Source organism: Zingiber officinale, chromosome 8B (genome assembly GCF_018446385.1).
Source record: "Zingiber officinale cultivar Zhangliang chromosome 8B, Zo_v1.1, whole genome shotgun sequence".
NCBI lineage: Eukaryota > Viridiplantae > Streptophyta > Magnoliopsida > Zingiberales > Zingiberaceae > Zingiber > Zingiber officinale.
Window position 1 is genome coordinate 63,651,986 of NC_056001.1, and position 12,607 is coordinate 63,664,592.

General features: G+C 43.2%; 2 protein-coding genes across 2 annotated transcripts; one reads left to right on the forward strand and one right to left on the reverse strand.

Annotated features, from left to right (window-relative positions):
• Positions 1-20: 20 nt before the first annotated feature.
• On the reverse strand, positions 21-3,618 carry LOC122015098 (alpha-1,3-arabinosyltransferase XAT2-like). Its single transcript, XM_042571783.1, has 3 exons — positions 3,408-3,618; positions 3,233-3,325; positions 21-1,422 (listed from the first exon to the last, which is right to left on the reverse strand). Exons 1-3 carry the CDS (start codon positions 3,535-3,537, stop codon positions 236-238), a joined length of 1,410 nt encoding a protein of 469 aa, XP_042427717.1. The 5' UTR covers positions 3,538-3,618; the 3' UTR covers positions 21-235.
• Positions 3,619-10,977: 7,359 nt separating this feature from the next.
• Positions 10,978-12,324, forward strand: LOC122013897. The gene has a single exon (XM_042570110.1). It carries the CDS (start codon positions 10,978-10,980, stop codon positions 12,322-12,324), a length of 1,347 nt encoding a protein of 448 aa, XP_042426044.1.
• Positions 12,325-12,607: the final 283 nt, after the last annotated feature.

Genomic DNA, 12,607 nt, shown 5'->3' on the forward strand with positions numbered 1-12,607 from the left:
TCAAATGAGTGCATACAATGTGACATTGGAATTTGATTTTATGAGCATTAAGAACCTTTTGGTTTGAAACAAATGCAAACAATCTAGCATATTCCTCTAGAAGTATACTGAATGAACTTCATAGCTTATAAAGTCAATCGACTTGAAAATAATTAACTAGGCACTTCTAATCATAATGATAATATTGTCTGTTGTCAACAGATTAACAGAGCGAACTTTGAAGTAGCACCGATATTTACTGTTGACGAAGAAGCTCGAGAGCTTGCAATAAAGTACTGCCAAACCTTGCCATATCAAGATTCACGCCTTGTTTGAAAAAGTACAACTCAATCATATGAGCCCACCCATGTTTTCTGTAAGCTTCCTTTTGATCCGAAAGCACTGGATCTCCTCTCGCATACTGCTCCGTCAGTGTGCTCTCTTCGAGACTTATAGTATACTGCAAATAGTGCATCTTCATGCTTATGGTACCAAGTCCAAAGTCAATCCAACTTATCCCTTCCAATCCACCCAAGGGAATGACTTGGATCACGACCGCATTAGTTGGAAGGAAGACAAGATTAGTTATTCCAGCACCATGAACTCCCAGCATCACATCACATGAGTTAACTATTTGGGCAAATTCAGCCAAGTCATGATACTTTGCCTCCGCAACAACAGGTTCAAAGCCATATTCTTCTACCTTTCTCACTATTTCGTCGACATTGGCAAATCTTCTTGTAAACTTCCTAGCAACGATAAGAAGTCTAGGCTTCTTATCTTGAGCTGGTCCTAGTTTAATTGTTGTATCACGCTCCAGAGCAAGAGATTTCCTGGCATGTCGTCCAAAGTCAACCATTGACAAACCATAAGGGGACGCATAGGGATCAATGCTCATCTCCTTGTGGAATTTAAGACCAACAATAACGCGAGGATAGCAGCGAACTGTTTGGTCCTGGTTGAAGTCAATGATTTCATAGTTGGTGAGTGGTTGTATTAGCTTTTTGTACTTCTCATTCCACCATGGGAGAATCTCACTTATGAGAAACTGAACTTCTCCATTGAATTGTTGGGAAGTCGTAAAGATAGGGATAAGTATATCAGTGAAGTCGTGAAAAAAGTTGCCCATGTAACCGCCGGTTGAGAAGATTATTGCTGGAACTGAGTTATGTACCGCACATACGGGACCATTGCGACTGGATATAGTTTTCACTGACATTTCTGTGACACGAGCCATTGCTCTGGAATCTCCTTTCCGAGGATGAGGCTTTAACTTCCATGATTCTTGTAATTTGGTAGTATTAGTGGAGGATATAGCAACGAAAATGGAGGAAGAGTTTCCATGGATCCTAATATCACCCTTCATTTCACAATAATCATTTCTTCTGTTTGAATAATCACAAAAAGGATTGCTTGGTAATTTCTCTTCTTGGCGCCTAACATCTGCACAAAATTTATTAGCTTGAAGTTAAATTGATATGCTTAGCTACAGTTGTTAGTTTTCAGGTTAGAATTTTAGGCTTATACCTTCTCTTAAAAATAAAACTAACTGCATCTAAAACTAACCAACTTACCAGAGAGAAAAGTTTTTCAAAAGAATAACTTGGCATGGCAATTTTATCTTAACTTTGGTTTGTTTAGGCAAATGAATTTATTGTTTGCTTGGTCTTCATCAACAATTTGTAAACAGAAAAGTTAAGACATTGCTACTACAAAATTCGAGATGTTTGTTAGAAGTAGAAGCATTATTAGAGATGCAACAAAAAAGGTGTAATATTTCATCCCAATAGGTTCCCAAACATAGTTCATAAATAGTTTGCAATAAATTCACAGAGGAAATCAAAGCATCAGTAAGTCAAGCATTACATCTATTTGGACACTTTGCTATGTTTGTAGAATAAAGATGCCAAGTGTGTTTAAATAACATGAGTGAATTGTATATCATGATTCAAAGTTATACCTTCACTCCAATTATCTGTAGAATGAACTGGTGCTGTTTATTACTACAAGGCAGAAATAATTTTCGTCTTTGTGCTCTATTGTGGCAAGACTACTATGGTGCATATTAAAGTGTTTCAATTCACTCAACCTTCAATGGAAATGATATCAGAAGAAAAGCTTTGCTGCAAAAAATGAACATTTTTAACCAACAGTATCCATAGAATTTCTCATGTGCCATTGCCACCAATTCTTTTGGCATGGAAAAAAAGGGCTTTTAAAAGAGAGGAGAAAGTCGATCTGATATTGTTTATTATGAAAATACAGATTCCCATGAAAGTCATGCTAATGCGCATAAACACAAACTAGGAATGATTCTCGATGTGGACAATAGGTTATGACGAGTGTTATCATTACTACTTTCACTAGAAGAGCAATTCATTTGATTAAAAAGCACATTTCTATAATGTTGGATTAGCATCAGAGTGAAGTTTAAAAATTTATCCATCATGTTAACAATTTGGTGGTGCTCGTGCAATTGCCCTAAGGAGTAAATTCATCCATACCCATTGATACCCTTAAACTTATGGTGCTTGACATTTCAAGGTGCGATGGTCTCTCATTTTTTTCCCGTCTTCTATCATGGAGCTGTAGTCCTTGAGGTTAAAGTTAAGATGCCCTTAACAGTAAGAAAATTTTCTTCCAAAAGAGGACAGGATTGACAATGATGCCAAACAACGGAAAGAATATCAACGACCTTAGTCTATTCCATATGAAACTCAGATATTATCAGAAAAACTTATTCCAAAAAAAATACAAAGAGAAAAATCCACAAAAAATGATGTTATTTACAGAAATCCAAAACTACTGTCTGACTTTTAACTGATTAAAGCACATCCTCCTTTTGTCCTTCACTGAAAGACATTTTTGAAATGTTATCATTATTTTAAAATCTATGTCTCAGATTGGAATCAGCCATTACAATTTGACACACAAATACTTTATCAAATTTTAATAGAATAGAACAGAAAGCTTCAGAATTCTGAGAAACTAGCAGTAGTAGTGAAAGCTAGAATGCCTAGAAGATGCAAAAGATGGCGCTGGTAGCAGAGAAGAAGATACCTTCACTTAGCAAGACATAGATTTATGGATCTGAATGCATACAGCTGGTTTTGATTCTTACTCTACCACTAGATGCACAAATTTAAACTTTAGGGTAACTGGGTTGGGGTTGCTTCTCCAAGAAATTTGCGTCACCATCAAAAAAAAAAAACAAAAACGATTTCACAGTTACGTGATAATAAGTAAGCTTTACCTTCCTGAGGGGTACTTGCTACCTTATCTTCAGTTATCTTTTCTTTTGCGTCGGCAACGGGAGGAACCGCTCGATTTGAGCGCCAGAAGGTCACTGCGCAACCAAAACAGCGGAAATTTGAAGGAAATTAAACAGATCGATTAACACGAAGGAGGGTCAAGAAAAAGGAGCTCACAGCCGGAGAAGGAGACGACATAGCAAGTGTAGACCACGAGGAGGATAACGGAGAGCAGGAAGCATCCTCCGAGGAGTGCCGACCGGAGCCTTTGCTGCTCTCCTCTGCTCGCAGCCTTCGCCTTGGCCATCTTCCGAGCTCTGTCGATAGGGATTTGGACCTGGCGTCGACCCTGCGAAGCAGGTAACAAGTCTCGAAGTAGGACTAATTAAAAGGAAGTAGGTACATGCAAGAAAAGGAAATTAGTAGTTAATTAAGTAAATTGTTGTCAGCGACTTTTAATAATGAGGAGGAACAGCAAAAGATACCCTGAACGCAACCACTCCCACCGCAGCCCAGCATCTGCCACCTGTCAAGGTGACTTGCTGAGGTGATGGAAAGGGAAATTACCCTCTCATCGCCTTCAAATGAATTAATTTTTGAAAAAAAATATTGTATAACAAATATAAAAAATGTCCTTTTTATTAAAATGGTCAAATGGGTGTTTTTTTTATAGTAATTATGAAAGGCACGTTCTATCTTACTTTTGATAATAAAACTCTCTCTCCTTGCCAATTCAAACTAAATATCTATATTTAAACTACTTTATAATTATTAAAACATTGTACCAATTAGCTACTCTATTATTGACTCGGAATACTTGAATTTAATACAATTTATCAACCCATATTATATTAACTATGAAGTGTAACTATTGTAATTTATCAAAACTGGTATATAAGGATTAAAATGATTAATATTTGAGATAATTAAATTTATTTAAAAAAACAATAATATAATAACTGATAATTAATAAAGAAATACATTTATAGGAATATATAAAATTTATTAGATTTTTTAAATTTTTAAAATAAATGTTTAGATATTTTATGAGGATAAATGTTGATATGGGATATTGCGAGCTGATCTAAAGATTACGTGACAATCAAAATCAAGCTGAGGTGATGGTCAAAGACCAAAAGGAATTTAGATATTTTCACAATGAGATGATATTCCCACTTTGGGTCTAAGCCCTCAAAATTTTATTTTTATCTTCTATCCAAAAGGCCTAATACCAATAGAGATATTTTTTGCTTATACACTCATGATATTTCCCGTATATTTTTAATTAATATGGGACTTTGTTTGTAATTTTGCAATCCAACAATCCCCTTCCCCCGAATGAAGGACCACAGACTTTCCACGTCCGATCCTCGATCCACCAGGTCTTCCTGCCCCTCGGTCCACCCGAGCTATTAGGACTTCCTTGCCTAGTCGCAACTAGGACTTCCTGCCTGGTATCTGGTCCTCTTGATCTGGACACGAGAGCCCCCACTTTTATTTTTTGAGGTCAATATTCTACTCACATGACTCGATTAGACCATAGCTCTTATGCACAGTCGACAGTTAGACCTTCTGACAGTCCGGGGTTTAATACCAATTATTGGAGCAGGTAGACCGGCAAGAGGGGGTGAATTGCTTGTAAAATAAAAAAATAATCCTTTCCCGATCTTTCAACTCAGATTAATATCACGATTATAATAAATTAATTTAACAACTCCTGTATTCATTTCCTAGCATAATTCTGAGCATTCAATGAGTGTAAGAAGCTTCTCCACCTTTAACGAAGGAGATTTTATAGTGCTTTTATTTTGCTTGGATTAACAACCACCTAGGTTGTATAGGTACCCTGAGATAGTTTTGATATGGTCAACCGACTTAAGTTAGGTTCTGTATGTGCATTTTTTATGCCTTGTGTCTAAGTGTTCAAGAACTTAGGAGCACAAGAAGTCTAGCGAAAGACGCAGCTAGCGAGAATGATGACACGGGAGAGAGTCAATAGGCTTGGTGCATCCAAAGGACGAAGTGCTGCGGAAGAGTACGCTGGCGGATGAGAAGAAAGCGTGCTACATTTCCAAGGGATGAGAAGCCAAAGCAGAAGCTTGCTCGAGGAGAAGCCCGAAAAATAAATTTGGGTGAACCTTATTCCGGATGGCGGAAATCATCCAAGCGAAAGAAGCCGGAATAGAGGAGAAGTGAGCAGTCAACAAAGGTTAATTGTCCAAGCGCCTGAGCAATTCCAGGTGCCCGGATGCTCTGAGTGCCCGAAGGTGCTCCGGACGCCCGGATTGCCTGGGACAACCCCAAGGTGCCTCCCTTGGAGAGCTTTGAACGGGCCACGCCAGCATGGTCCGGGTGCCCGGAGGTGCTCCAGGTGCCCGGACCACATAAGTTTGATCCTGATCGAGTCGTTGTGACGTGGATAAAGTTTTATTCACACTCAGGTGCCCGGAGCCCTTCCAATTGCCCAGAGTTGCCATGTCAGCAAACGGTTAGATTCAATCAGCAGACTATAAATAGAGCTCTAGTCTCAGTAGTTCAGACAATTACTTGTACACTAGTTCATTTTCTATTCTACTACTTTAATTGTGAGTTGTCAATATTGTAAGAGGCTACTCCGTCTGAAGGAAAATTCTAAGTGAGCTTTTCATAGTCTTAGATTAGCACTCTTCTGATTACAGACCAAGTAAATTTATGTGCCTCTTTCTTTTATTAATTAATTCCTTATTTCTTTTTTATATAAGTGTTTTGTCTAAATTATTTCAAAAAATTGAGAAAGGTCTGTTTATTTTTTTAGGATAATTCACCCCGTCTTGTAGGTCGACTTAAGTCCATCAATTAGTATCAGAGTCAGGCTCGCTTCAAAAGGACTAATCGTTATTCGAAACAAAAGAAATGACCAGATCCAACATCTACCCGTCGAAATTTGAGAGAGACTTCGCAACATGGAAAAAGTGCATGGAGGCATTCTTCAAGACCAATTTTAAAATCTTATTAATTATAAAATACAGTTTTGTAGCTGTTGGTGCAATATTCCCTAGGTCAAGGTTGACCTGTTTGACTGGGCTTGAAGTGAGTCAAGCTCGAGTCTTGATGATTTGGTTTCGATGTTTGACAATACTTGTAGACAACACATGAATATTGCAGGTGCAATTGTTCATGTGGGGAGATTGTGAAGGAAAGTCAAGTAGGTCAAGGTTGACTAGATACTTGACTGAAAATCCTAGTGAATGAAGCTAGGTGAAGGTCCTAGTGAGTGAAGCCAGGCAGAAGAAAACCCTAGTGAGTGAAGCTAGGTGAAAGTCCTGGTGAGTGAAGCTAGGCAGATGAGAAGACCTAGTGAGTGAAGCTATGCAGAAGGGAAATCCTGGTGAGTGAAGCCAGGTGAAAGTCCTAGTGAGTGAAGCTAGGCAGAAGGGAAATCCTGGTGAGTGAAGCCAGGTGAAAGTCCTAGTGAGTGAAGCTAGGCAGAAGGGAAGTCCTGGTGAGTGAAGCCAGGCATGGTGAAATCCAGATGGGTCAAGGTTGACCAGACATCTGGTGAAAGTCCAAGTAGGTCAAAGGGATTGACCGGATACTTGGCAAGAGGAGAAAAGTCCAAGTGGGTCAAAGGGATTGACCAGACACTTGGTGAGAGAGTCTTAGCTGGTCAAGGGTGACCGGATGCTAGGTTTTATGTACCAACAAGTCACGGTTGACTGGATGTTGGTTTAGGGGGCTTTGGACTTGCTTTTGGGCAAAAACCAATATCTGGATTGATCAGCTGATTGATCCAGTAGATCTGGATCGATCATCCGATCGATTGGATCATGCCCAATCGATCAGCTGATCGATCGGGTGAGTCCCCACAAACAGAACCCCTTTGGATAGATCCGTGGATCGATCCAGAGGCCCCAATCAATCAGTGGATCGATTGGGAGCTGCTGTTTGTGCGCGATAAGCCCTGGATCGATCAGCCGATCGATCCAGGCTATTCCAAAGAGCACAAAGGCACTCTGGATCGATCGGTTGATCGATCCAAAGCCTCCCTGATCGATTGGGAGCAATCCAATCGATCGGGATCTGACCGTTGGCGTCGTATTTAGCTGCAGGCGAGCGTTTCTTTCAGTAGAACTTGACACGATTCATCACGGATCGACAGCAGCTTCTCCACAGCGATCTTCCACTCTCAACGCCAGTTCTTGAAGGATCTTGGAGGTTCTTCCAAGTCAAGAGGCGTGACTACTACAAGAAGAAGAAGCTAGGGTTAGGGCTTTTGTACTCAACTATAAGCTTGTGCTTGTAATTCATTACCTTTCCCTTTCTTCTTGTATTGAGAGTCTTGTAGGGCTTCTCCGCCCTTGGTAGTAACCATAAAGGAGTGTTTTATTAGTGGAGGGTGCGTGAGTAGGTGTGGATCCTTGGACTAGTCACCTCTTGTGAGGTGGATACCAAGTAAACCATCCTTGTTAGCGTTGTGTGTTTTTGTTTCTTGTATTTCCGCTGCTTATCTATGAAGAAACAAGCAATGCCAACCACGAAGCACGCGAAGAGCTATTCACCCCCCCTCCCCTCTAGCTTCATTTTGGTCCCAACAGTAGCACCTAAGGATCATCACATAGCCGAGAAAGAAGAGTACACGTGGACCAAGAAAGAACAAGCTGACTTTGTAGCTAACAAAAAAGCAGAGTTCCATCTACTTAGTGTTCTTCCGCCCTAGGAGGTCAACCGGATTGGAAGCTACGACTTCACTAAAGATATTTGGGAAAAATTTCTGGATCTTCATAAGGGTACTTCGGAAGCTAAACCAGCAAAGCGAGACATCCTCCGAAGCCAACTGACGAACCTCCGAATGAACAAGGGAGAAAAGGTAGTCCAACTCCATGCAAGGATCAAAGATTTGATCACCCAACTTAACAACCTCGAAGAAAAGGTAACAAATCGTGACTCTTTAAGGTACGCACTTAACACCTTTCCAAGAACTCAAGATTGGTCATCCTTAGTAGATACTTACTACATCTCTAAGGACCTTGAGACAAGTGCTCTTGAAAGCTTATTTTTTACTTTTGAACTTCATGAATCTCGCTATGTAGATAATCAAGAAATAGAAAAAATCTAACAACATTGTCCTAAAAGTCAAGAAGGATGAATCAGACATCGACACCTCCCTCGACGATGACGAATCATCATATATGGTAAGGAAATTTAAGAAATTCTTTAGATCTAATAAAAAATCTTGGAAATTCATATTTTTAGAAAAATACTTTATAATTTTGTTTTTACTTTGAATTCTGTTTTCTTAACCCTTAGAACAAGTTTCATATTTTTTTTTATCTAACTTCCTTTTTTCCTCGACTTTATTTTCTATGATCAAAGAGGGAGTATGAAAGATGAAAGGTTAAGTCTAGGGGGAGGTTATGTTTGTAATTTTGGAGTTAGAAAAATTCTAATTTTAATTTATATTTTATTAGTTCTATGTTTTTACCTTAACTCTAACTCGGATTGATCCATATTAAAAAGGGGGAGATTGTAGGTACCTCGAGTAGTTATGATGTGGTCTTAAGTTAAGTTAGGTCATGTGTATATTTGATACTTTGTGTCTAAGTGTGCAGGAACTTAGGAACACAAGAAATCAAGCGAAAGACGCAGCTAGCAAGAAAGATGGCACAGGGGAGAGTCGACAGGTTTGGTGCGTCCGACGGACGAGGTGCTATGGAAGAGTGTGCTAGCAGACAAGAAGGAAGCGTGCAGTGTTTCTGAGGGATGAAAAGCTATAGCGGAAGCTTGCTCTAGGAGAAGGCCAGAAAATGGGTTCGGGTGAGCCCTATTCCGGATGACCGAAATCACTCAAGCGAACGGAGCCAGAACTGAGGAGAAACGAGCAGTCAACAAAGGTTGACTGCTCCAGGCACCTGGGGCAATTCCAGGCTCCCAGACCACATAAGTTTAACCCTGATCAAGCCATTGCAACGTGGATAAAGTTTTATCAACACCTAGGCGCCCAGAACCCTTCCAAGCGCTCGGAGCTGCTACATCAGCAAATGGTCATATTCGGCCAACAGGCTATAAATAGAGCCCTACTCTCAGTAATTCAGACAATCACTTGTATACAAATTCATTTTTTGTTCTACTATTTTAATTGTGAGCTATTAACATTGTAAGAGGCTACTCCGTCCGAACAAGAATTCTAAGTGAGCTTTTCATAGTCTTCGATTAGTAATATTCTGATTGCAAACCAAATAAATTTCTAAGTCTCTTCCTTTTATTAATTAGTTCCTTATTTCTTTTTATACAAGTAAAAAAAAAGGGCAGCCCAGTGCACGAAGCTCCCACTATGCGGGGTCCCGGGGAAGGATCCATTGTACGCAGCCTTACTCTGCTTTTTTTGCAAGAGATTGTTTCCAGGATTTGAACTCGTGACCTTTTGGTCACAAAGTAACAACTTTACCATTGCGCCAAGGCGAGATCCGGCAAAGGACAAAGGGAGCAGATGGCGAGATCTTCCTGGGAACCAGTGTCGCTGACAAGAGGCATGGCCAGCGGCCTGGTCGGACAGAGAATCGTACGGTGGAAGCTTCCACTGTCACGTCAGAGATATGCTCGTGCTATTAAGGTAGGGTGTCAGACATGCTTTTCTGACACATTCATTCCAGGTATGCTTTGAGGAACGTGCATGCCTCGGGGAGTGTGCACGCGCCTCTGGGGAGCCCTATATAAGGACCCTCAGACTTCGACGGAGGTATGTTCACTTCATTACTATAGCTACAGTTCTTGCTTCTTTGTTCTACATCTTTCTGCTAGAGATTTGACTTGAGCGTCGGAGGGTCGTTACCGAGAACCCCTCCCCGGCTCGGCGTTGTGTTTGCAGGTTCACGGCGGCAGAGGAGCTACATCTTGGGAGTCTTCGACTAGTCAACAGGAGCGCCACATCTCCAGCGTCCATCGACTCAACACTCGGATAAGATCAAATTGGCGTCGTCTGCGGGAACGCACCTAAATTCGAGCCAAGGAGATGGAAGAAGCTGGACGCCAACACACTGTGACGCTCTCTCAAGAGGAACTTGACGCGCTCGTGCAGGCGCGGGCAGCCAAGATGATAGAGCAACAACAGAAGGCACTAGTTGAGCGGCTGGCGCAGTAAGGAACTTCAACATCTGGAGGCCGAGCGATGCACGAAGATCGGGCGAAGCAGCTCTCGATATGGGGTCAAAACAAAGGTCCGACTGGCACACAAGCAGAGGCGTCGCCCGCCCCGATCCTCTACCATCGGGCCTTGTTCTAAATGCCCTCTGAGATCGCGCAAACGAATCGAGACCGGTCTTCCTCAGACGAAGCTCCCGCTCGGGATGCAAGAAAGGGCAAAGCGCCCCAATCTGACTCATCACCCGAGCGGATCAACCGCTAATTCTCTGAAGTAATTCTGCAGGATCCTCTACCGAGGCACTACGCACCCTTGGCGATCGGCGAGTACAACGGATCGACAGACCCAGACGATCACCTCGGCAAGTTCGACAATGCGGCAACCCTTCATCAGTACACGGATGGAGTTAAGTGCCGAGTCTTCCTCACTACTTTGTCCGGCTCAACCCAACGTTGGTTTCGAAGGTTGTCGGACGGATCGATTCAAAGTTTCAAGGACTTCAGGACGACCTTCCTCCACCATTTCGCGAGCAGCAGGCGCTATCAAAAGACCAGCGTCAGTCTGTTCTTTATGAAGCAAGGGTCGAGAGAGATTCTTCGGACCTACATTCAACGCTTTAACCAAGCGACCATGGACATCCCCACTGTCTCCTCAGAGACCATGATGCATGCCTTCACCCAAGGGCTCATCGACGAGGACTTCTTCCGCTTGCTCATCAGGAAGCCGCCCCGCGATTACGACCACATGCTGAGGAAGGCCAGTGAATATATCAACGTGGAAGAAGCTCAGGCAGCCCGAAGGAAAGAAGCGCCATCAGAACCGTCGGTGCACGCCGAACGCAGGCCGCCGACCAGCCACCAGCCTCCGCGAGGACCTCGAGCCGAGGTAGCGCGACCACATCAAAAAACAAAGCCACACGCTGTCCAACATGTGGCAGCCGAACGACCAAGACCCAAGGGAAAGGTATGGACTCCTATATTCTGCACCTTCCATCAATCCGCAACCCACAACACTCGAGGCTGCCACGGAGTCCCCGCAGTCGCTCAGCCGACTCCCAGGAGTTATCGCCTCCGATCGTCTTCCCCCGAACTACGATATAGGCGGCCGAGTGCCGAACGGCGAGGGGGGATCAGGCGGTCACCCGAGCGGCGGCATCAGCGTCAAAACGACCGCGCCCCAGCTTCATGCGGACAAGTCGGGCACTCGGCTCGGGAGGAGGAGAACAGGAACAATGTCGCTCTGGGAGAGATCAACATCATCGCCGGTGGGCCCACCAGCGGTGATTCCAACCGAACCCGCAAGACGTACCCGCGGCGTTTGGAAATCCATGCAGTAGGCTGCAGCCAAGAAAGGACGAGCGGACCAGAGATCAGCTTCGGTCCCAGAGATTTAGAAGGAATCGAAGTACCGCATGACGACACCCTCATTATCCGAGCGGTAATTGCTAATTACACAATCCATCGCATATTTATTGATACAGGGAGTTCGGTCAGCATCATTTTCAAGAAGACATTCGACCAACTCCAGATAGACCGGGCCGAGCTACTGCCGATGACGACTCCACTGTACGGGTTTACTGGTAATGAGGTCCAGCCGATTAGTCAGATAAAGGTGGCCATATCCCTCGGAGAAGAGCCGCTCCGGAGAACAAGGACGACTACCTTCATCGTTATAGACGTCTCGTCCTCTTACAACGTCATATTGGGTCGACCAGCCCTTAATGAGTTCCGAGCAGTCGTCTCGACATTTTGCCAAAAAATTAAATTCCCAGTTGAAGATCAGGTTGGAGAAGTCAAAGGGGATCAACTGGCTGCTCGGCGCTGTTACGTCGTGATGGTAAAGGCGGAGGGTAAGTCAGCCCGAAAGGCCCCCCGGATCGAGGTAAACACCATAACCGAGAAGCCTCCTACCTCAGTTTATGAAAAAAGGAGGAAGTGCAGATACATCCTTGCCGACCAGAGGCGACGACTTTCATAGCATCTGATCTGGGAGCCGATCAGAAAGCTGAGCTGATCAGCTGCCTCTAACAGAACCACAATGTCTTCGCATGGTCAACACACGAGCTGTCCGGCATCTCCCCTAGCGTCGCGCAACATGAGCTTCATGTCCGATCGGATGCCCGGCCAGTAAAGCAAAAAAGAGGGATTTTAGCATCGAGCAGAATCAGATTATCCGGGTGGAGGTCGAGAAGCTATTGGAAGTCAGCCACATACGGGAGGTCCAGTTCCCGAGCTGGCTAGCAAACATAGTACTCGTCTCC